This window comes from Scyliorhinus canicula, chromosome 5 (genome assembly GCF_902713615.1).
Source record: "Scyliorhinus canicula chromosome 5, sScyCan1.1, whole genome shotgun sequence".
Lineage (NCBI taxonomy): Eukaryota > Metazoa > Chordata > Chondrichthyes > Carcharhiniformes > Scyliorhinidae > Scyliorhinus > Scyliorhinus canicula.
The window spans coordinates 71189923-71215271 of record NC_052150.1 but is presented as its reverse complement, the minus strand read 5'-3'; the positions used below and the strand labels follow the sequence as shown (position 1 = coordinate 71215271).

At 48.3% G+C, this 25349-nt stretch overlaps 1 protein-coding gene across 1 annotated transcript in view; it reads right to left on the bottom strand.

The window, feature by feature from the left end:
* The window catches only part of srd5a1 (steroid-5-alpha-reductase, alpha polypeptide 1 (3-oxo-5 alpha-steroid delta 4-dehydrogenase alpha 1)), a 48019-nt gene extending 23602 nt beyond the window's left edge, over positions 1 to 24417 (bottom strand). The window contains exons 1-2 of the mRNA XM_038797195.1: positions 23935 to 24417; positions 4647 to 4813 (exon numbers count right to left, since the gene is read on the bottom strand). Coding sequence (XP_038653123.1) covers positions 4647 to 4813; positions 23935 to 24248 — 481 coding nt within the window. The 5' untranslated portion in view covers positions 24249 to 24417. The remainder of the gene's footprint in view (positions 1 to 4646; positions 4814 to 23934) is intronic.
* Positions 24418 to 25349: the final 932 nt, after the last annotated feature.

Sequence of the window (25349 nt, the reverse complement as noted above, 5' to 3'; positions counted from 1 at the left end):
AAGGATATTGGGGATGAAAAGCAGCAGCCTGCACAGAACAGAGTACTGTCCACCAGTAGGGTAGAGAATGGTGACAAGGGGTACCAAGGAGAATGGGAAACCGTCCTGAGCACAAGCACTACAGGCAAAGAAAAGACAACTGAAGATTACGGATAACCAGTGCTGAAGGAAACTTTGGCAGATGGTCACAGACATCTGTATCCATGGCAGTGCGGACCTCTGTGCCATCTCACAGGTAACTGCACCCTCATCGCCAAGGTTAGACACCACATTGGGTTCACAATTGATGGGACAACGGAGGATCAGGGAGCACGGGATGTGGTGCCTGCATTGGTCATGCACCCCACAATACCCCCGCTGCAAGGTTCTCAGTCATTGTAGTGGGCTGCTGCGCTCCCTGTAACCTGACCCTCCAGACACGTGTGAACTTTTGAGGACGGTGTGGCCCTAGAAGTGGACAGCTCATCAGGGACGAGGCGGAAGGCACAAGGAGGCGGAGGGAGGAACCAAGAAGTGTCCCTGCTGCATCGTGAGATGGCCTCCTCCTGCCACCTCCAGGAACAGCATCACCCTTCTCTCCCTGATGATCGTCAGGCCTCGAACTCAGCTGAAACATCTCGCTGCTTTGTGATGCAGTGGCCGGCTTTGACATTAACTTTCTCGGGAGAAGCAGCAGCCTCAGTGACGGCCGCCATGGTATCTGAAAACATCCTCCACTTCATCTAACCCTACTTCTACCCCCAATATCATTATTTGGACCAAGCGAAACAGTCTCCATATCGAATACGGGCTCACTCCCACAAAAATCGGAGCTTCAGCCAGTTTCTCCCAGAAATGGATTTCTTTTAAAAAGTATTTTTTTATTCAGATTTTTCATTTTATATAATACAAAATCATACAAAACAAAACAGAACAAAACCCCAGTACAAACATAAACCTTCAAAACATAGCCTACCCCCTTCAACAACCTAACCCCTCCCCCTATTCCTCACCTCAACAACAAACGTTGACTAACTCCATAAAAGTAAATAATAAATGGCAGCTATCTTCAGTAAAACTCCTCAATTGCTCCCCTCACAGTGGACTTGTCTTATTCAAGGTGTAGGAACTCCATCGGATATCCCAGTCACATTGATGCACTGGGCACAGAGGCAGACTCCATCCCAACAGTAGTTCCATCCGGGCAATCAGCGAGGTGAAGGCCAGGACATCGGCCCGTGTCCATCTGGAGCTCTATGACACCCCAAATATGGCCACTAAGGGACAGGACTGCAGCTCAATTTTTAGAATCGCCGACTTGGTGTGAAAGAAGGAGACCCAAAAATCTACAAGCTTGGGACAAGACCACAACATGTGTACATGGTTGGCCAGACCCCCTTGAGGAGTGCTCTCACTTGTTTTCCACCCCTGCAAAAAAGCGACTCCAAGAACATAGAACAGTACAGCACAGAACAGGCCCTTCGGCCCTCAATTTTGTGCCGAGCCATGATCATCCTACTCAAACCCACGTATCCACCCTATACCCGTAACCCAACAACCCCGCCCCTTAACCTTACTTTTATTAGGCCACTACGGGCAATTTAGCATGGCCAATCCACCTAACCCGCACATCTTTGGACTGTGGGAGGAAACCGGAGCACCCGGAGGAAACCCACGCACACAGGGGGAGGACGTGCAGACTCCACACAGACAGTGACCCAGCCGGGAATCGAACCTGGGACCCTGGAGCTGTGAAGCATTTATGCTAACCACCATGCTACCCCAATGGACTCATTGTGGACTTCGGCAGGTGCTGCCTATAAACTACTTTGAGTTGGATTAAATTAAGCCTCACGCATGAGGATGTGGAGTTCATCCTATGCAGGATCTCACTCCACACTTCATCATCTCACATGGGCCCTAAATCCTCCTGCCACCTGGCCTTAATCCCCTCCACCGTCACTGCGTCCTCTGACATAATGTGTCCATAACTACCAGGAGTGCTTCCTTCCTCTCACCATGCGAGCAAAAAAACCCTGTCCATTAGAGAGGCTGGCAGCGCCACGGGGAATGTCGGGGAAATACATTTTGCCAAGTTGTGAACTTGTAAATATCTGAATAAGTCAGGTTGCGAGAGCTCAAACCTTTCCGACAGTTCCTCCAGACTGGCAAACCGCCCCCTCCAGAACAAATCGCCCACTCTATCCAGCCCCTTACCTATCCCCGAAAGTGGCATCCAATCTCGCAGGCTTCAACAGATGATTCACACAAATTCGACACTGATCCCAATTTAAAATAATGTCGGAATTGTCTCCATATCTTCAAAGTGGTGACAACCACTGGATTTGCCGATTACTTTATCAATGAGATCGGGAGGGAGGTCGTCACTAATGCCCTCAGACCAGACCCTTTACGTGGCTTTGATTCCACCTGCACCCACGTGGCTCCCGGATCCTTCCACCAACCGAACACTTTCTCCACATTAACTTCCCAGTAATAAAATATCAGGTTTGGCAACGCCAAGCCCCCTGACTGTCTATCCCTTTGAAGGACTGCCTATGAATCTCTGTAGTTTTGCCCACCCATATAAAAGGACATAATCAACTCCCCCCCTCCCCCCCAAAAAAAGGATTTAGGGAGAAAGACCGGTAAACACTGGAACGAAAACAAAAATCTTGGCAAAATGTTCATCTTGATTGACTGAACCCTACCTGCCATAGACAGGGGAAGATTATCCCAACTTTGCAGATTGGCCTTGACCCTATCTACCAAGCTTGCAATGTGCAGTTTACTGAAAGAGGCCCAATCCCAGGCTACTTGGACCCCCGGATTCCGAAAGCTGGAACCAGCCATATGAAAAGGTAGCACCCCCAGATTACTCTCCACCCCGGGGCATTTACTGGAAAGCACTCACTTTTCCCCCCAAGTTTAGCTTGTACCCTGAAAGAGCCAAAGTACCTCAACAGTTCCATTATGTCACCTATGGTAGAGGCCAGGCCCGTCACAAAGTAATAGATCATCAGCGTACAGGGGCACCCTATGCTCCTCCCCTCGCTAACCCCCTCCACTTATCTGAAGCCCTCAAGGCAACGGCCAAAGGCTCTATCGCCAATGCAAACAAGAGAGGGAACACAGGGCATCCCTACCTTATTGCGCTATTTATTTGGAAGCACCCCGAGTATTGGTGCTGAAGAGGCCTTGTACAACAGTCGTATCCAAGACACAAACTTGGGTCGCAACCCAAACACCTCCACAACCGCAAAATGATACCCGCAGTCCACCCTATCGAAGCCTGCTAGGCATCTAATGTAACAGATACATCTGGAGCAGGCACTTCGGACGGGGAAAGCACCACATTTAGCAATCGCCGCACATTAGACAACAACTGCTGGCCTTTGACAAAACCAGTCTGATCTTCCCCGATAATTTGAGGAAGACATGGTTCCAGCCTTAGGGCTAAACACCTTGGCCAGTATCTTGGTATCTACATTAAGTAGAGAAATAGGGCGGTACGACCCACATTCCACGGGGTCCACATTTGTTTTAAGAGAAGTGAAATTGATGTTTGCATTAGCGTCTCAGGCAGAGAATCCTATGGTACAGAGTCCTCAAACAGACCCACTAATAACAGCACCAACTGTCCCACTAAAACTGTAGGCAGCACAGTAGCATTGCGGTTAGCACAATTGCCTCACAGCTCCAGGGTCCCAGGTTCAATTCCCGGCTTGGATCACTGTCTGTGCGGAGTCTGCACATTCTCCCTGTGTGTGCGTGGGTTTCCTCCGGGTGCTCCAGTTTCCTCCCACAGTCCAAAGATGTGCAGGTTAGGTGGATTGGCCATACTAAATTGCCCTTAGTGTCCAAAATTGCCCTTAGTGTTGGGTGGGGTTACTGGGTTATGGAGATAGGGTGGGCTTGTGTAGGGTGCTCTTTCCAAGAGCCGGTGCAGACTCGATGGGCCAAATGGCCTCCTTTTGCACTGTAAATTCTATGAAATGCTATGAAAACTCTAGCGGGAACCTGACTGGCCCCGGAGCTTATCCATCTGCGTCGGCCCAATTGCTGTCAAGGCCTCCTCTGTGCCCCCTCCAACCTTTCACATTCCTCCTTTCTTTTTAAAAGGTTCCTATAGAAAACATTTCAAATGCTCCATTAAATTTGTCCGGAGCAAACACCAGCCTGCAACATGTCTCTTTGTCCTGCCAAATATTGGAGGTTGCGATGTTGTGGTCAACCCTGCCTTCTGGCAGAGAATTGAAGAAGAAGAATAGACATGCTGCTAAAATAGGGACACAATGACATTCTCTTGCAGATCAGCCTTGCAGCTGTTATGTAGTCATTATAGAGTTTCATCAGTTAGTGCATGAATCTACTAGGATTGCATTACATCATGAGCTTGTTGTAATAATAAATCTGGTTGGAGCTAATTTTCTCCTGCATTCCTTGTGGGAGAAAATGTACAGCTCATTAAATCTTTGGCTTTGGGAGATTCTAGGACAATCCAAGCTGCTTGGTAACCCTACCTACTATCGGCTGAATTGGATGGAGAAAAGGATACTCTCTGTTTGATGCCTGTCGATCCCTGATAACAAATAGGTTTGGAAACCTACAGCACAGCGTTATTACCCCCGCCCCAAAAAGAAACTTGTACATCAAATTAAGATTACCTGTCAGGAAGCGTGGGTCGGTTATCCAGTCTGAGGGGTACACAGCATACTTGCTTAGGAATCTAGCCTGCAGATATCCGTTATATAGGCAAAATGTGAAAGCTAATGCAAAAGAAATGAAAGGTGTCGCTTTTCCTCCTCTAATTAAAAAAGGGAATATCAGTGACCTGTAACAAACAGAGAATTGTTTACTGCTATTTTTTTCAAAAAAGAAAATATTCAAACCTGTAAGTAAAATTGAGCCTGGCTAAGTTGTTTACCTTAGCATTTCTAAACTCTCAGAATTCACTACTGTTCATATATTGCTCTTGATTTTCATAGTCAATAGTTTTCTTATCTCATATTTACTCTTATTATCAGGTGCCTTCTTAATGCAGTCACTGAGTCTTGAAAAATAGCAAAGTGGATCGCTGAAGTAGAGATTTTAAATTAATTTTACTGAACTATAAGCCATTTGGAATGTTCAGAAGCAACAGCTCCTTACCCAATGCTAGATATGGGTTACAAAACAAAACAAACAAGCTCAAATAATTTGGCACATAATTTCAATGGGTAAGTCTGAAGGAAGGAGCAATGTCCGTTTTTTTACGTGCTTTATGCCAGCAGTAATATATCTGGCCAAGCAAATGGCAATCTAGTAGTGAAGTGACAAAAATATTTTATGCATATACTTCTTCACCAAAACTGCCAGAATCGAACTAAAAGTGTGTTGCACCTTACACATGCATCTGCAGAAATCTCAATGGCTAAAGTCAACGGAGCTAAATTTCAGGTCCTCAATTTTAATAGGAACAGGATCAGTACAGAATCTGCAGGGTACATTTGACATAGCCCGCATAGATCACCATGTTTAGAAGATGTACCAATGCAGATGTGCCCAGAACGTGCTGTAAATAAGCAGAGTGGACGGTTGTGATGTCGCTCAATGTCGAATACTGATTGGGCTATCGATCAGCCATTTTGGAGCTGACAGATCCTCTTCAACACCCTCTCTCAAACACTCCCAGCTGAACCAGTGTTCAGTTGCATGAGGGACAACCCCGCCCTTCGCTCCCACCACGCCCCCCGCTCCCACCACACCCCCCAGCAACATGTAGCGCGTGTCAGCACACCACAATCATGGCAACTCCTCCACATTTCCTGCATTTCTAACTAGAATACTCCACAACCAGCATGGTACTGAATCAGAAGCTGTGTGACAAATGTCCAACAGTCATTTTTTGTCACGACGACAAGTGCAGAAACGACAAAAATAAATTACTGAATCAAAAACAATCTTATTTATCTTTTACTATCCAACAACACGTTTGAGAGTGAGTCAACCCATCTCAATAATTTCACTGAAATTTTCTTGTGTCTCAGCAATCTTCTTTATTTTTCTTTGGAACACTGTATCTCCGGTTACTGACCAGAAAGATTTCAGGAATAGTTGTGCATGCACACTCGACTCAAATTGTGCTGCCAACTGCTCCTGATGCCTTTGTGGTCAGCAACTGAAGTTTGGATCTTGCCTAAAATATTCACAGTGATGCTTAATGTACACATCTTTATTGCACATATTATAACTATTACTGAAACATAGCTAAAGGAGGGGCAGGACTGGCAGCTCAATGTTCCGGGTATAGATACTATCGGAAAGATAGAACAGGAGGTAAGAGAGGAGGGGGAGTTGCGTTTTTGATTAGGGACAGTATCACAGCAGTAGAGAGAGAGGACATATCCGAGGGTTAAAAAGGCATGGATTTATAAAGAATAGTCAACATGGATCTGTTCAGGGAAAGTTGTATCAGCCTCCCCGAATAGGTGCCGGAATGTGGAGACTAGGGGCTTTTCACAGTAACTTCATTTGAAGCCTACTTGTAACAATAAGCGATTTTCATTTCATTTCATTTCGTATCTGGCTAATTCGACCCAAATTTTTTCTAGGAGGATACAAGGAAGGTTGATGATAGTAGCGTGTTTGGCATAGTTTGTGGATTTTAGCAAGGTGTTTGAAAACGTCCCACATGGCACGCAACAGAGAGAATTAAAAGTTTACGAGATCCAAGACAAAACCGAGTGCTCCGGTTTCCTCCCACAAGTCTCGAAAGACGTGCTTGTTAGGCGAATTGGACATTCTGAATTCTCCCTCTGTGTACCCGAACAGGCTGTGTACCTGAACAGGCGCAGGAATGTGGAGACTCGGGGCTTCTCATAGTAATTTCATTGCAGTGTTAAGAACTTGTGACAATAATAAAGATTATTATTAAATGGCAAGTTGAATCCAAAATTGGCACAGTGACAGAAAATGAATGGTAATGATCGATGGGTGTTTTTTGTAACTGGAAGGCTGTTTCAGTGGTTGCAGAGGGTTCACTACTGGGTCCTTTAATCTTATGCATGATTGTGACTTAAGTTTAGAAGGCAGCTGGCAGACAATTTGAAAATTGGCCAAGCAGTTGACAATGAGGATTGAAGCCTACAGATGGCATCAATTAACTGGTCAGCAGGCAGAAAGGGAGCAAACTGAATTCAATCTGGAGAAATGCATGGAGGGAGAAACAAAGCAAGGGAATGACACAATAAGTGATGATAGGATCCAGAATCCTAGGAGGTGCAGAGGAGCAAAAGGACCTAGGAGTGCATGCCCAGAGACCCCCGAAGATAGTAGCAGAGATAGATAATGTGTTTAAGAACGCAGCACAGTGTATAAAAGCATAGAGGTTATGCAATGGTTAGCCCACAGCGGGATTATTGTGGGCAGTTTTGGTCACAGCATTATAGGAAGGATGTGATAATACCCGAGAGGATACAGAGGAGATCTATAGAGGGAGGTCGTTGTGAGACCAGGAAGAGATCAGCCATGGTCTGATTGAATGGCGGAGCAGGCTTGAAGGGCTGAATTGTCTATTTCTGCTCCTAATTCCTATGTTCCTATGATGTTGCCAGGAATGGAGAATTTTAGCGACGAGAAAAGACAGGTTAAGCTGGAAACAAGAGAAGTTTTGAGGGAAAGTTTCATTGGGGTGTATAAAATTACGAGGAAGCCTAGCAGGTGATCCATTTCTGTTAGCAGGGAAGTCAATAACAAAGGAGTATATATCCTTGTATTGGAGTGCTGATTTCAGGCTGTATTAGAGTGCTAAAGTGGGGGTTTTGTGACTAAGGGTGTTCAGTGAGGAGGGAGTGAGGTGCTCCTTTCATTTCCTACCTGCTCTCAAAGAACGAGGGGGGGAGCGGGGAGTTTACAAAGCGTGCAGCTGACTGGTGAAAAGTCGTGGTGGATATTGTTCAAACTAGATTGAATTGTAAGTCATAAGGACTTTGTTGATTTCTTTGTTTAAGTATGATGATCTACTAAAGTTTTAAATTTTAAAAGGGTTTAGTTATGGCAGGAGAGCTCAAAGCAGTGGTTTGCTCTCGGGTTGTAATCTCTGATTTACCTCCCAGTGCCATGTGCGTGCGAGTACAGAAATAGGAGAATAGCACAGATGAATGCATGGCTGCAGGAGGGAGGGTTTTAGATTCCTGGATCACTGGACTGTTTCTGGGGAAGGTGGGGCCTGTACAGGTGGGTCAGTCTACATCTGAACCAGAACGGGACTAACATCCTTGCTGGCGGGTTTGCTCGTGCTGTTGGGAAGAGGAGTTTAAACTAATTCGGCAGGGGGAGGGAGTACAGAATAGGGACACAGCATAACACAGAAAAGCAATCAAGTCAGAGGGAGTACAGCGGCAGGAGGTATCAAGGGAGTAAGACAAGGCTAGATGGCCTCTACTTTAATGCCAGGAGTATTACAGGTAAAATGGATGAGTTAAGGGCGAGGATTGACATGTGAAGTTGTGATATGGTAGCCATCATGGAGACGTACTCGAGGGAGGGGCAGGATTGGCAGCTCAACGTCCCGGGAAATACAATCTTCAGGCGAGACAGAGAGGGGTAAAAGAGAAAGGGGCTTTGCATTATTAGTGAAGGAGTCAGTTACTGCAGTAAGGAGTGATGATATATTGGAGGGAGCATCAAATTAAGTTTTCTGGGTAGAGTTTAGGAATAAAAAAGGGACAGCCATATTGCTAGATGTTTATTATAGACCCCCAGATAGTCAGCGGGAAATTGAGGAACAAATTTCTGTTGCAATTCACAGCGGGGTGTACAAATAATAGGGTAATTATATTAGGTGATTTCAATTTTCCCAACTTTCATTGGGATAGTCAGTGTGTTAAGGGCTTAGGTGGAGTTCTTAAAATGTATCAGGAGTATATTTTAGTTCAACAAGGGGCGATACACTGCTGGGCCTAATTCTGGGGAATGAAGCCAGACAGGTGGTTAATGGGGGAGCATTTTGGTGATAGTGACCAAAACATGGTAAAATTTAAGTCTGTTATAGACAACGAAATAAACAAGTTGCCAGAAAAGGGGGGAGAATGGATTTTCCATGAGAATGGGGGGGGGGGGGGGGGGGGGGGGGGGGGGGTGTTCAAAAAGGAAATGGGGAGGGTACAGGCCCAAAATGCTCCCTCTAGGATAATAGAAAGGAGTAAGAAGCCCAGAGAAATATGGATGACCAGAGATATTCAAGAAATGATGAGAAAGAAAAGACAGACTTTTAGCAAGTACAAGGGGAACGAATCAACGGAGTCATTAGAGGAGTACAGAAAGTGCAGGATAGAGGATAGAAAGCAATTAGGAGAGAAAAGAGGGGATATGAGAAAGCACTGGCTGATAAAAGTAGGAAACATCCCAAGAAATTTGCTAAGTATATCAATGCAAAGAGGATAACCAGGGAGGAAAGAGTATGGCCCATTAGGGATCAAGGGGGAAATCTGTGGGTGAAGCAGGAGGACGTTGGTAGGGTGTTGAACGAATACATCAATGTCCACATGTTTTGGGCATGCCCGGAGCTTAGAGAGTTCTGGCAAGGGTACGCGAGGGCAATGTCCAAGCTGCTTAACACACGGGTGGTGCCAAGTCCAGAGATAGCGATCTTTGGAGTGTCAGAAGACCCGGGAGTTCAGGGGGTGAAAGAGGCCGACGTCTTAGCCTTTGCCTCCTAAGTAGCCTGGAGACTGATTTTATTAATGTGGAGGGCCTCGAAGCCCCCCGAGTGTAGAGACTTGGGTTAACGACATGGCTGGGTTTCTCAGCCTTGAGAAAATAAAGTTTGCCTTAAGAGGGTCTTCACTAAGGTTCTCTCGGAGATGGCAGCCGGGAAAATTAATCTGTCAGCAGCAGCAATCCGCCGGGGGTGGGGTGGGGATTCGATGGTGTGGGAAGACTGTCGCGTGGGTAATTGTTATTGTATATTCTCCTTTTACACACTATGTTAATATTCACTCTAGTTTGTTTTGTTATTATTGTTACTACTGTTTTGTGAAAAATTCTGCAAAACCTTAATAAAAATACTTTTAAAAAAAAGGAAAAGTCAGCATGCCTTAGTCAGAGGGAGGTCATGTCTAAAAGATTTGATTTAATTTTTTGAGCATGTGACCAGGTGTGTAGATGAGGATAGTGCAGTTGATGTAGTTTACATGGATTTCAGCAAAGCTTTTGACAAGATCCCATATGGGAGACTTATAAAGACGACAAATGCACATGGGATACAGGGAAATCTTTCTTTTCTTTCCTAAAAAAATTTAGAGTACCCAATTTATTTTCTAATTAAGGGGCATTCCACCTACCATGCACATCTTATAAGTTGTGAGGGTGAATCCCACGCAGACAGGGGGAGAATGTGCAAACTCCACATGGACAGTGACCTAGGGCTGGAATCCAACCCAGGTCCTCAGCACCATAGGCAGCAGTGCAAACCACTGCACCACCGTACCGCCACAGGGATACAGGGTAACTTGATAAGGGTGATGACAAACGGCTGCTTTAGTGACTGAAATCCAGTGTCCACTGGCGTACCACAGGAATCTGTGCCTATTAGTAATAGTTCCATATCTACCTTCTCATTCTCTTGGATGAAGACAGATGTGATGTATTCATTCAACACCCTACCAACGTCCTCCTGCTTCACCCACAGATTTCCCCCTTGATCCCTAATGGGCCATACTCTTGCCCTGGTTATCCTCTTCGCATTGATATACCGAGCAAATTTCTTGGGATTTTTCCTACTTTTATCAGCCAGTGCTTTCTCATATCCCCTCTTTTCTCTCCTAATGGCTTAATAAACAAAACCCAATTGTTTGTCATTTATATAAATGACATAGATGACCATGTGGAGGGTAGGAACAGTAAGTTTGCGGATGACACAAAGATTGGCCAGGAGGTAACAGTGAGATTGAGTGTCTTGGGTTACAGGAATATATAGACAGGATGGTCAAATGGGCAAAAAAGTGGCATATGGAATTTAATCCTCAAAATTGTGAGGTGATACACTTTTGGAAGGAGGCATTTGACAGGGAGACAGTGAGAAGTTCTAAGGAACAGACGGACCTTTGGAGTCCATAGATAGGCAGGTTAATATGGTGGTAAAAAGTGCACATGGGGCACTTGTCTTTATCAATCGAGGCATGGATTACAAAAGCAGGGAGGTCATGTTGGAGTTGTACAGAACTTTGGTGAGACCACAGCTGGAATATGGTGTGCACTCCTGGTCACCACAATATATGAAAGATATGATTGCACTGGAGTGGGTGCAGATCAATTCACCAGGATGTTTCCTGGGATGGAACATTTAATTTATGAAGAGAGGTTGGATAGGCTTGGGTTATTTTCGCTGGAACAGAGAAGACTGAGGGGCGACCTGATCGAGGTGTGCAAGATTATGAGGGGCATGGACAAGGTGGATAAGAAGTAGTTGTTCCCCTTAGTTGAAGGATCAGTTACAAGGGGACACAAGTTCAAGGTAAGGGAAAGGAGGTTTAGGGGGGGATTTGAGGAAAAACTGTTTTACTTAGGAGGTGAGAAGAAGGAGGTCTGGGATGCACTGTCTGAGGGCTGGTTGCCTCACATAGTACCTGGCTGAGCACTTGGCACATTCAAGGCTATGGGCCAAATGCAATTGCGTAGGCAGGGTAAAGTGTCTTTCATGCGTTGATGCAGCTTCGATGGGCCAAAGGACCTCTTCAGCACTATATTATTCTATGATTCTGTGATATCTAAAGTAATTGCCAGAAAGATTACAGGGGCGTTAAAGAGTTTTTACACCCTTAGAGTGTGTTCAGAGTTAGCAGAGATCGGGATGCTACAGGACCAACAGAAGCGACTGCTGGAGAAAGTGGAGGACCTGGAGAACCGTTCTCGGAGACAGAATATCCGGATTGTCGATCTGCCAGAGGGGAAGGAAGGATCGGATGCCAATGCTTATGTGGGGAAGATGCTGGAGAAGCTGATAGGGGAGGATGCGCTCCCCAAGCCGTTGGAGGTGGACCGGACCCACAGGGCGCTTATGCATAAGCCCCAGGGGCGTGAGCCTCCGAGGGCGATGGTGGTACAAGTGCATCGGTTCCTATACAAGGAACATATTATGAGATGGGCCAGGCAGATGAAATGGTGCATGTGGGAAGATACTGAGATCCGGGTGTACCAGGACCTGGGAGCAAAACGCGCAAACAGGAGGGCGAGTTTTAATAAAGTTAAGGCGGCCCTGTATGAGAAGCAAATAAAGTTTGGACTGCTTTACCCGGCCTGTCTATGCTTTACCCGGCCCGTCTATGAGTGACCAAGGAGGGTCGGGAGTTATACTTTGGCTCGCCGGAGGACCTGACGGACTTTATGAAGGACAACAACCTGATGGGAAAACAAGGACCTTGAACCTTGACTGTGGAGAACTGAGTTAGAAGTGATGTTTTACCTTGTAAAAACCTTAGCCTTTTAACTTTGAAATTTAATTTGGGATGTTCAAAAAGTGGTTTGAGATTCTGCATGTATAATTCCTTTTTTCCCCCCTCGGTCTGTTCCATCTGACTCTGTTTACAAGGCGTTTGACTAGATTAGATTTTGTTAAGGGAGGAGACCTTTGTGCTTGGACCTTGGGAGGGTCTGTTTGTTTGTTTTTTGTGCTTTTTGCCATTGTTCTGGGAACTTATACTAGAGTGGGGGGGGGGGGGGGGCACAGGACTAAATCGTTGGCTTTGAAAGTAGACCAAGGCAGGCCAGCAGCATGGTTCAATTCCCGTACCAGCCTCCCCGAACAGGCGCCGGAATGTGGCGACTAGGGGCTTTTCACAGTAACTTCAGTTGAAGCCTACTTGTGACAATAAGCGATTTTCATTTTTCAACTGTACACTTACTAAACATATAGCATGCAAAAGACTCAAAATGTTGCTACAAATCACCTCCAACAGGGTAATGGGCAGATAAAGCATACTCTAAAAATATGTACTAACAGCACCATCAGGAGGATTGAGTGATAATTGAAAGGTCATGGCTGATCGACAGGGGAGGGGGTTAAGGTGCCCCCGACCAGGTTGGTCACGTGGAATATTCGTGGACTGAATGGGCCAGTCAAAAGAGCCTGTGTGTTTGCACACTTGAGGCAGCTGAATGCAGACGTGGCCATGTTGCAAGAGACACACTTGAAGCTGGGAGACCAAGTTAGACTGAAGAAGGGATCGGTCGGACAGGTATTTCATTCGGGATTGGACTTTAGAACAAGGGGGGGGGGTGGCCATTTCTGGCATTCGAGGTGGGAAAGATAGAGGCAGACCCGGGAGGTGGATTTATTATGCTAAGGAGCAAGGAGTATTCATTCTACTCCCATGTGCACAAGGTGTATTCCAGATTAGACTTATTCATACTGGACAAAATGCTGTTAGCCGGGGTGGAGGGCACTGAATATTCAGCAATCTTGGTGTCGGATCACGCCCCACACTGGATCGACCTACGGGTGAGCACAGCAAAGACCCAGCGTCCACAGTGGAGGTTAGCTGTAGGGCTGTTAGCGGAGGATGAAATCTGTGAGTGGGTGAGGGAGGCCATTCGAGGGTACATAAAAGAGCAACAACACGGGTGAGACCGCAGCAGGGGTGGTTTGGGAAGCACTGAAGGCAGATATCAGTGGGGAATGTATTCTGCTTCGGGCCCACAGGGAGAACACTGAATGGGCGCAGTTGGACAGGCTGGTAGGTGAAATCTTACAGGTGGACAGGAGATATGCGGATCTCCGGGTGAGAAGCTCCTGAAGGTGCGTCAGAAACTTCAAATGAATTTGGGCTCCTGTCCACAGGTAAGGCAGAGGGCGGGCAGCACGGTGGCCTAGTGGCTAGCACAACCGCCTCACGGCACTGAGGTCCCAGGTTCGATCCCGGCTCTGGGTCACTGACCGTGTGGAGTTTGCACGTTCTCCCAGTGTCTGCGTGGGTTTCGCCCCCACAACCAGAAAAATGTGCAGAGTAGGTGTATTGGCCACGCTAAATTGCCCCTTAATAGAAAAAATAATTGGGTAATCTAAATTTTTTTAAAAAGGTATGGCAGAGGGGCAGCTGAGGAGGGTAAAAGGGGTGATGTACGAATATGGGGAGAAAGCTAGTAGGATGTTAGCACATCAGCTGAGGAAGCAGGAGGCGGCGAGAGAAATTGGGAAAGTAAAGGATATGAGAGGGAAGGTGGTGGCAGACCCGGGGCGGTAAATTAGGTGTTTCGCGAATTCTATAGCTTACTTTATAAATCGGAACCCCCAGCCGGGGAGGAGGGTATGAAGCAATTTTTTGGGGGGCTACAGTTCTCGAAGGTAGATAAGGAGCTGGTGGAAGGGCCTGGGAGGCCCAATTGGGCTCGGGGAGGTGATAGACGGATTGGGGGCGATGTAATCGGGTAAGGCCCCGGGACCTGATGAATATCCAGTGGAGTTTTATAAAATGTTTTCTGGTTTACTGGGGCCGCTCCTGGTTAAGGCCTTTAATAAGTCTAAGGAACTGGGAGTGCTCCCCCAAATGCTATCACAGGCATCGATTTCTCTCATCTTGAAACGGGATAAGGACCCAGAGAGCTATGGATCATACAGGCTGGTCTCCCTTTTCAACATAGATGCTAAATTGCTGGCAAAGATCTTGGCCACACATATAGAGGACTGTGTCCCGGAGGTAATTGGGGTGGACCAGACAGGATTGGTGAAGGGCAGGCACCTGACGTCCAACATTAGGCGGCTCTTAAATGTTATAATGATGCCAGGCGGAGGGGCGCGAGGTTGAGGTGATAGTAGCCATGGATGCAGAAAAGGCTTTTGACCGGATGGAGTGGCTTAGGCAGGTTCGGGTTTGGGTTTTGGCAGGGCTTTGTGGATTGGGTCTAGTTGCTATATCAGGCTCCCATGGTGAATGCAAGAACCAAACGGGTCCGGTCAGAATATTTTAGTCTTTATAGGGGGTCAAGACAAAGGTGCCGACTCGCCCCACTACTGTCTGCCCTGGCCATAGAGCCCTTGGCAATGTCCCTTAGGTCATCAAATGTCTGGCGGGGGTTAGTGAGAGGGGGGACGGAGCATCGGGTCTCGCTCTACGCGGACAATTTACTTCTCCATATTACAGACCAGTTGGGGGGGATGGCCAGAATCATGGAGACACTGGAAGAATTTGGGCGGTTTCCAGGCTACAAACTAAATATAGGAAAGGACTAGGTGTTTCCGATTCAGCACAGGGGCAGGAAAGGAGACCGAGGGAGTTACCTTTTAAAGTGGTGGCGAAGAGATTCAGGTATCTGGGGATTCAGGTGGCTAAGGACTGGGGGCAGCTCCACAAGTTAAATCTGGGTAAAGCGGTCGATCAGATGAAAAGGGATTTCTGTAGGTGGGACATGCTCCCGCTGGCACTGGCAGGGAGGGTACAGATGGTGAAGATGACAGTTCTCCCGAGGCTGCTGCTCTTTTTTCAATGTCTCCCGATTTTTGTCCCAAAGGACTGTTTTAGGAAAATTAATGCGCCAATCTCGGGTTTTGGGTGGGCTGGTAAAACCCCCGAGGGTGAATAAGGCACTCCTTAACGGGGTCATGGGGAGGGGCGCTTGGCCCTGCCGAGTTTTATTAATTATTACTGGGCGGCCAACCTATCAATGGTCGGGAAGTGGGTAGTGGGGGAGGGGTCAGTTTGGAAGTGAGTAGAGGCGGCATCCTGCAAGAGTACGAGTTTGGAGGCTTTATTAATGGCACCATTGCCGTTCTCGCCGGCTCGGTACTCCACAAACCCAGTGGTAGTGGCAGCCCCCGAGAGTGTGGGGACAACGGAGACAGCACATGGGATTGGAGAGGCGTCAGTGTGGTCACCGATCTGTGACAATCACCGTTTTGTTCTGGGGGGGGCTGGATGGGGGCTTTAGGAGGTGGCAGCAGGGAGGGATTGAGAGATTTGGGGAGCTCTTCATGAAGGAGGGTGTCCCGAGACTGGAGGTTTTAGAGGAGAAGTTGCCGGGTTGTTACAGGTTTCGGTACCTACAGGTACGGGATTTTACCCGGAGGCAAGTTCCAAGCTTTCCTCACCTCCCCCTGAGTGGACTACAGGATAAGGTAATCTCAAAAACAGGGCTTGGGAAGGGGAGGATCTCTGAGATTTACAAGGAATTGATGGAGTGGGAAGAGGTCCCAATCGGGGAGGTGAAGAGGAAGTGGGAGGAAGAGTTGGGAGGGGAGTTGGAAGTCGGAATATGGGAAAAGGCCTTCAGGAGAGTCAATTCATCCTCGTCATGTGCCAGGCTTAGCCTGCTCCAGTTCAAGGTGGTCCATTGGGCTCATATGACTGTTGCCCGGGTGAGTAGTTTTTTTGAAGAAGCGGACTCTGTGGGGGAAGCCTGGCGAATCATGTACATATGTTTTGGGCGTTTCCAAAGTTGAGGGGATTCTGGCAGGGATTTGCGGATGTGATGTCAGAGCTCCTGGAGGGAGGGTGACTCAGAGTCCATAATTGGCGATATTTGGGGTATCAGAAGATCCGGTGGCCCGGAGGGGGTGGGAAGCCGATGTTCTAGCCTTCTCCTCCCTGGTGGCCCAGAGACGGATTTGCTGGGATGGAGGGATTTGGAGCCTCCAAAGTCACGAGTGTGGGTTAGTGACATGGCAGGGTTTCTCAGGCTGGAAACGATTAAGTTCGCCGTTAGAGGTTGAATTCAACGGTTCGCCCTGTCATATGTTGTAGAATCACTTTTCGCGATAGCAGTTCTCTGCATCATAGTACAGACACTTAGGTTAAGGAAATGGAGAAGGAGAGCCTCCCGCTCTCGCGCCTCGACCATATACAGAGTACAATCCACTATTTTCGGCTTCCACCAGTCCCCCCATCCCCTTGATGTGTAATGAATGATTTAAGTTTTGAGTTGCTGTTGTAAATAAAGACCTTTTCTGACGTATTGTGATGTTCTGAGCTCGACTGCCGAGCCAGAAATGGAATGTAATGATGATAATGTTTTAAGGATAGGAAGCTAGAATGTTTAAATGTGAAAGGGAGTGTAGTTTACAAAGAATAGTTAGAGGTTCCCTAGTAATGCATGTCCCCTTTGACATAGCGCCAATCAGAGACTGTTAGATAAAAATTTGTGCCATAATTGAGGAAAGTGTAGAGGCCATGGGACTCGCTGAGGTCAGGGAACACAAAGACACCGAACTTGGGTGATCCTTCATGATTTCTCATGAGGATCACAAGGAGGGAGTGTAGCCACCTGGGGTGGCTACTGCCCAACACAAAATGGAAGATTACAAAGAATGCAGGGAAAATGGACATGTTGCAAAAGCAAGCAGCTTGCAAAATCGCTTGTGTATTCTGACTGCTGCAGAAACCAGACAGCACTGTGAAAGGAAACAAGTTAGCATACTAATAAGGCGATACCGGGTGATTCCCAGGTACAATGGAAACAAGTAAACTCAAATTGCTACAGTGAATAGAAGGCCAGACTTCTCGGCGCCAAGAGAAGTCCAAAACAATAAGCCCCAAGAACCACCCAGTGATCAAGGGACTGCCCCGCTATTGGGGAAATTCAAATCATTCGATTGGGAAGAGACCCAATCGATTGCGAGAGTATAGAGGGTCCGCCCAGGTGGGCGCGAGACCCTGGGAGAGGTATAAGACAGAGATGCCGACCCCAGCTCTCTCTCTCTCTGCCAGCCTCTCCTTGACCAGCTCTCTCAGCCAGCCCTCCCAACAAGAACACCTTTGTAGCAGCTCTCGAACTTGACCACGGAGAGGAGAGGCCTGGCCAACAGCAGCCGCCATCAAGTAAGTGTCACACAACGCACGCTACGAGAGTAGACACTCCTGACCCTTTTAGTCCACACCGACTGGAAGCCTGCGGATCCAGGACAAAGCTAGAGGCCGTTGTTCCCTGATCCGGCAGTTCCCTTATTTCAGATAAGTATTGGCCTGTTAGTGGTAGGATTAGCCTAGTCTTGTAGTTTTATATGCACAATTAGTAGATAACTGTATTATAATAAACGTGTCTTGTTTGAACTTACTAACTGGTGTATGGAGTTATTGGTCTGAACTTGAACTTGAAACTTGTGGCGGTATCTTAACGATACCTGGCAACTCTAGAGCTAAGGAACGAAAGAGAGCCAAATTGAGTGTAAAGCACACTCACCCAGAACGAGCAACAGTGGGAGGAAAACTTTCCCCAACCCACCGGAAATGGACAGAGCACATCGGTCGCTGCACCCGAAGCCCAAGGCAGGGGAACAACCGAGAGCAGTCATAGCTAAACTGCACCGGTACCGGGATAGGGAGACAATCCTGCGCTGGGCCAAGGAAAATAGAGCTTGCAAATGAGAAGGGCACGCCATTCGAATCTATGAGGATCTTGAGGCAGGTATAACTAGGAGACGAGCCGAGTTCAACAGAGCGAAAGCAGCTCTCCACAGGAACAGAGTGCGTTTTGGTATGCTGTACCCAGCGAAATTCTGGGTCACATACCAAAACAGGGAATATTTCTTTACAGCCCCCGCTGAGGCGAATAGGTTCGTCGAGGAGCACAGGCTGGAAAACAACCGGGGGGGGGGGGGGGGGGGGGGGGGGAGGGATGAGGGGCCCCTGGCAAGGGGCAACAACACGCCAACAGGAGGGTGGGGAGGGGCGAGGCAATGCCAGCCCCCCCCTCCTCCGGCAGGAACACCCAGAACAAAGAACAAACCACTGCCCGAGGGACCGCTCCAGGTGGGAGGCCAGGCCCCAGCACGAGGGAACGAGAGTAATGGAGAAAGGAGAGCAGGCGAGAGGGGTGCAGGGTAGTATGGGGGAAGAGCGGGCAGAAAACCGTAGAGGCCAGGCAGGGTAGAAGCGAGACAATAACACCCGAGAGGGGAGCCACCGTACTAGCAGGAAAGCCCGCGCCGGGGGCATGCAACAAAGCAGGGCCGCAGCACACCCCCAACAGGGGGGGAAGGCGCCAGGCAGGGGAGGGGGGGGGAAACACCCGTCAAAGTCGGGAGAGCAAACGGGGGAGGAGGGAAAGGGGGGGGGCACACAGGGAGCAAGAGACCGGGGAGGGGAGATGCAGGGATGGAGGGACAAAAGAGGCCAGAAAAGAAACAGGGCTGCAAAGTGCCACAACCAAGGGCTCGAAACAAGGAACCGCTGCAAGCACCCACCCAATACGGTCTGTGGGCGAAGGGAGCCCACAGAGTGCAGGGGACTACCCGCGTGGTGGACACACAGTGGACGGCCATGGCGGGTGCCCCCGGGACAAGGGGAATCCCCGGAGCGCAGTGACCCGACCGCATGGGGAGAGCAGCGACAGCGGCCATCCTGGACGGCCCCCTAACAAAGGGAAACCCCGGAGGGCAGGGACGCGTCCACCAGATAAGTATGGTTAATCCCACAGGAACGAGGGGGCAGAAGCCCCCCACCAGGATAATCACCTGGAACATAAGGGGACTTAACGGCCCAGTGAAGAGATCCAGAGTCCTCACCCACCTCAGAAACATGAGGGCCGACATAGTCTTCCTCCAAGAGACGCACCTGAGGAAGCAGGACCAACTGCGGGTAAGAAAGGGCTGGGTGGGACAAACCTACCATTCCTGCTATGGGACAAGGGCCAGGGGGGTGGCGATCCTGATCGGCAAGAGGACAGTGTTTAGGGCGACAAAGACGGTTACAGACCCAGGGGGGCGGTATGTCATGGTCAGCGGGGCCCTGGATGGGGCACCGGTAGTTCTAGTCAACGTGTACGCGCCCAACTGGGACAACACGAGTTTCATCAAAAAGACCATGGCAGAAATCCCGGACATAGCGACGCATTGACTAATCATGGGGGGGTGGGGGGACTTCAACTGTATACAGGATCCAAAGACGGACAGATCAAACCCCAAAACGGGGAAAACCTCAAGCATGGCAAGGGAACTCAGTCACTTTATGGAACAGATGGGAGCGGTAGACACCTGGAGGTTCGCCCACCCGGGGGAGAAAGAATTCTCCTTCTTCTCCCCAGTACACAACATGTACACCAGAATTGACTTCTTTGTGGTGGGGAAAACGGTGCTTCCAAGGATAGACAAAGTGGAATTGTGATATCAGACCACGCTCCACACTACATGGACGTGCGGCTAGAGACGGGAAGGGCCCAGCGCCCCACATGGAGGTTGGACGGTGCCTTACTAGCTGACAAGGCCTTCAGCGAAAGGATAGCGCGGGCCATAGCAGAGTACACGGAGAACCACCAAAACGGGGAGGTCTCACCCTCCACGTTCTGGGAAGCGCTTAAGGCCGTACTAAGAGGGGAAATCATTACCTTCAAAGCGCAAAGAGATAGGGAGGAAAGGGTGGCTAGGCAGAAGCTGGTCGACTCCATACTGGAGGTAGACCGTAAATACTCCGAGTCCCTGACCGTAAAGCTCCTGGCGGAGAGGAAAGAACTACAAAGGAACTTTGACCTGCTCTCCACCAGGAAAGCAGTGCACCAACTCCGCCAGGCGCGCGGGACCCTGTACGAACACGGAGACAAAGCCAGCCGCATGCTGGCACACCAGCTGAGAAAGCAGGCAGCCGGGGGGGGGGGGGGGGGGGGGGGGGGGCAGCAGCAGCAGCACTAAAGGGGCTGCCGTTCAAACAAGCCCGACACAAATTCCGCTACCTGGGGATCCAAATAGCCCATGACTGGAAAGGAATCCACAAATGGAACCTCACCAGCCTGACGGAGGAAGTAAAAAAGGACCTGCAAAGATGGAACACACTCCCACTCTCCCTCGCGGGGAGAGTTCAGACGATCAAAATACTGCCCAGGTTCCTCTTCCTGTTTAGATCCATTCCGATCTACATCCCCAAGGCCTTTTTCAAAGCGTTGAACAAACTAATCATAGCGTTTGTATGCGGGGGGGTAAAAATGCTAGGATCCCAAAGAAGGTCCTACAAAAAACAAAATCCAGGAGGGGGCTAGCCCTCCCAAACTTACAATTCTACCACTGGGCGTCAACAGTCGAGCGAGTAAGGGGATGGATCCAGGAGCCAGAGGCCGAGTGGGTGGACGCGGAGGAGGCCTCCTGCATGGGGACCTCCCTCCGGGCCCTTGCCACGGCAGCACTCCCATCCCCACCCAAAAAACACTCCAGCAGCCCAGTGGTGACACCCACCCTCCAATCCTGGAACCAACTGCGGCAGTAATTTGGCCTGACCAAAATGTCGGACAAGGCTCCCATCTGCAACAACCATAGGTTCACACCAGCACTGACTGACGCCACCTTCAAAAGGTGGAGGCAGGATGGAGGGACACTGACAGTCAGGGACCTATACACGGACAGCAGGATCGCAACACTGGACGAACTGACAGAGAAATTACGGCTAGCCAGGGGGAATGAGCTATGGTATCTGCAGCTGAAAAACTTCTTACAAAAGGAGACAAGAACGTACCCACAACCTCCACGACAGACACTACTTGAAGACCTACTGGACGCAAGTATCCTAGATAAAGAGAACTGTAACGACATGTATTGCCGACTGGTAGAAAGCGCCGACACCGTACTGGACGCAACAAGAAAGAAATGGGAGGATGACCTGGGGATTGAGATAGGGTGGGGACTCTGGAGCGAAGCACTGCATAGGGTCAACTCCACCGCCACGTGCGCAAGGCTCAGCCTGACGCAACTAAATGTGGTACATAGAGCCCACTTAACAAGAAACCGTATGAGTAGGTTCTTCCCGGAGGTGGAAGACAGATGTGAACGGTGCCAAAGAGGCCCGGCCAACCACGCCCACATGTTCTGGTCTTGCCCCAGACTTGTGGCGTACTGGACAGCCTTCTTCAAGGCTATGTCCAAAGTGGTGAGGGTGAGGGTGGAGCCATGCCCGATAGTGGCGGTCTTCGTGTTTTCAGACCAGCCAGATCTATTCCTGGGGAGGAGGGCGGACGCCCTTGCCTTTGCCTCCCTGATCGCCCGCCGTAGAATCCTGTTTGGTTGGCAGTCAGCGGCACCACCCAGAGCTGCAGACTGGCTGTCCGACCTATCGGAATCTCTCCAAATGGAGAAAATCAAATTCGCCATCCGAGGGTCAGACGACGGCTTCCACAGAACGTGGGAGCCATTCATGAAACTGTTCCGGGACCTGTTTATGGCCAACGAACAAGAGGAAGAATAGTCGGGTGGCCAAGAATCAGGGGAAAATGGACGGGAATCGGGGTAAGGTAGCCGGGGTGGGGGGGCCTACGGGTTCGCTATGGCGGTTTGTTCTCATGGTTTCATGCTTATTTCTTTTACTTGTTAATTTATTGTTTTTGTATTGGAGGGGAGGGGTTACTGTTTTTATCTGTTGTGATAAAATTTGTTGTTGAAAACTTGAATAAAAATTATTTCAAAACATTTTTTAAAAAAAAGATAGAGCTAGGCACCGTGAGGGGGGGGGTGAATGCTTCATTGGGATGGTGTGGGAAAACTGGGTCGCGTGGGGTAATGTCTATTTAATTGTTATTCTATATATTCTTTTTACACTATGCTAATATTCACTCATTAGTTTTGTTATTACTGTTCTTTTATGAAAAATTCTGAAAAACCTGAATAAAAATACTTTTTAAAAAAAACACTGCAATTAAGTTACTGTCTCCTAGTCACCACACTCTGGCGCCTGTTCAATTACACGGAAGGACAATTCAGAATGTCCAATTCACCTAACAGCAAGTCTTTCGGGACTTGTGGGAAGAAACCGGAGCGCCTGGAGGAAACTCACGCAGAAACAGGGAGAACGTGCAGACTCCGCACAGACAGTGACCCAAGCCAGGAATCAAACACAGGCTCCTGGCACTGTGAAGCAACAGTATTAACCACTATGCAAGGTGAGGTTACAGGGCCTAGGTAGGGTGCTCTTTTGGAAGTTTGGTGCAGACTCGATTGGCCGAATGGCCTCCTTCTGCACTGTGCAGATTCTATAATTCTATGTAGTTTATCATCTACATTATTTTCTGTCTTAGTTCCTACAGTCGCCAGCACATTCTTACCAGCTGCACTCTAATAACTTAGAGAATTACTCATCATTTACAAATTTCCAGAGCAGTGTTGGTGGGCTATTCAACTGTGGAGTGCATAAAAACAGAGCCAAATTATCTCTGCGGGTTGCCAAGGATGTTTGATAGCAATCGAACCAATTGATTACAAAGTAAACTCAGTGCTCCACATACACACTCCAAATCACACTCCAAATATTTTTTTAGAACAGTACAGCACAGAACAGGCCCTTCGATGTTGTGCCAAGCAATGATCACCCCACTCAAACTCACGTATCCACCCTATACCCGTAACCCAACAACTCCCCCTTAACCTTACTTTTTAGGACACTACGGGCAATTTAGCATGGCCAATCCACCTAACCCACACATCTTTGGACTGTGGGAGGAAACCGGAGCACCCGGAGGAAACCCACGCACACACGGGGAGGACGTGCAGACTCCGCACAGACAGTGACCCAGCCGGGAACCGAACCTGGGACCCTGGAGCTGTGAAGCATTGATGCTAACCACTATGCTACTATGCTGCCCAAATATGATTAGCTAATTTGGCATATGAAACACAGGAATTGAACCTCCCATTTTATAGCTTCGTACGATATCCAATGTACATTTATTCATTCGGTGATGGTGGAATAAAATCTGAAAATCATCGACCAGAAATATTTTAAAGCGATTTTGTATTTCAGATTTTACCTTAATCCCAAGCATCTTTCCCAAGCTTTATTTTAAATGATTAAAATGTGATGAGTAATCAGTCATCTTTAATGTGAATAGTTCCTTAGCCAATTGTTACTGGACACCAGAATTCCCCTTGAATGGGTGCCAAAAATCAAAGTCATGTCAGGAAAAGTGCAAATCATGTCACAGATCTCGCGGAATCTTCCGAGATCATCTGACCGCAAAATCCGCAATTTGATTGTGCTACCCGTTTTCACTAGTTAGAAAACATGCAGCTCTTACCTGTGGATGTAGTGGCAGATGAACATGCCCAGGAGGAGCTGGTTAGGAAGCTGCAAAGGATTAGTGTCAGTGCTGAAAAACATCAGATAGAGTGGCAATGCCAGGGAAGGGATCTCCTGGATGAACCAAGCAGCCTTCACATTGACTGCAAACCCGAACGTGCCGCGAGCGTATCTTCCATATGGCAAATCGACGAACTGGCAGATCAGGAATGTGCAAACTCCCATGAGGACCATGAACCAGGACGACCCCAGTAGCATCTCGCTTTCATTCTGCACGCCCAAAACAAGGCGAAACATAGACTGCGAGGACATAATGAGGAATTTAAGGCTAATTGCAAAGTCTTCTTTTATTTACACGGAAGTCGCTGCGGCAATTATCAACCCAGGAAATACACCGAAAGCCGACCTCTTACTACACCTGCCGAGCAAAACAAACGATTGTCCTGAATGGAGCTTTTCAAGGGGATGGAAGGAGAGCTTGTGATTGACTTGCTTCTCAGCCATTCAAAAGCTGCTTTGTTTTGCCAGACTCTGTGACGCTACAGTTTGACAGCCAGCAGTCAGATTGAGAAGCAGCAAATTGCAGGACAGCGAGAAGCAAAGGAGCGAATGGCGGTCGAGCGGCCTTCCTATTCCTGCACTTGCTGAGCCTATGCCAGGAACCGCCCCTTTCTCCCCGCAGCGAGCAGAGAGGAGGACAATGGGGATTGCTCCCGGCACAGTTACAAATACATGAAATGTTCATTGTCATGTTATGAAATCAGGAGCACAGCAAATAATGAAATAACTAAATGACAAATACACCTAACATAGAAGAGTACAGGCCCTTCAGCCCACGATGTTGTGCCGACCATTTATCCTAATCCAAGATCAACCTAACCTACACCCCTTCAATTTACTGCTGTCCAAGTTCCTGTCTAAGAGTCGCTTAAATGTCCCTAATGACTCTGACTCCACCACCTCTGCTGGCAGTGCATTCCACCCACCCACCACTCTGTGTAAAGAATCTACCTCTGACATCTCCCCTATACCTTCCTCCAATCACCTTAAAATTATGTCCCCCTCTTGACAGCCATTTCCACCCTGGGGAGATGCCTCTGGCTATCCACTCTCCATGCCTCTCATCACCTTGTACATCTCTATCAAGTCACCTCTCTGCCTTCTTTGCTCCAGTGAAAAAAGCCCTAGCTCCCTCAATGTTTTTTCATGAGACATGACTTTATTTCTGCAGCGCCTATAATGCAATCAAACACTCCAAGAAGCTTCACAGCAGGGTTACAAAGAAAAATGTGCTACTGGGTAACATGAGATATTCGGGCAGATGGCCAAAGACCTGTTCAAAGAGATATGTATGGAGTGTCTTAATAGCTTAAACGAGACAGAGATAGAACAGTACAGCACAGAACAGGCCCT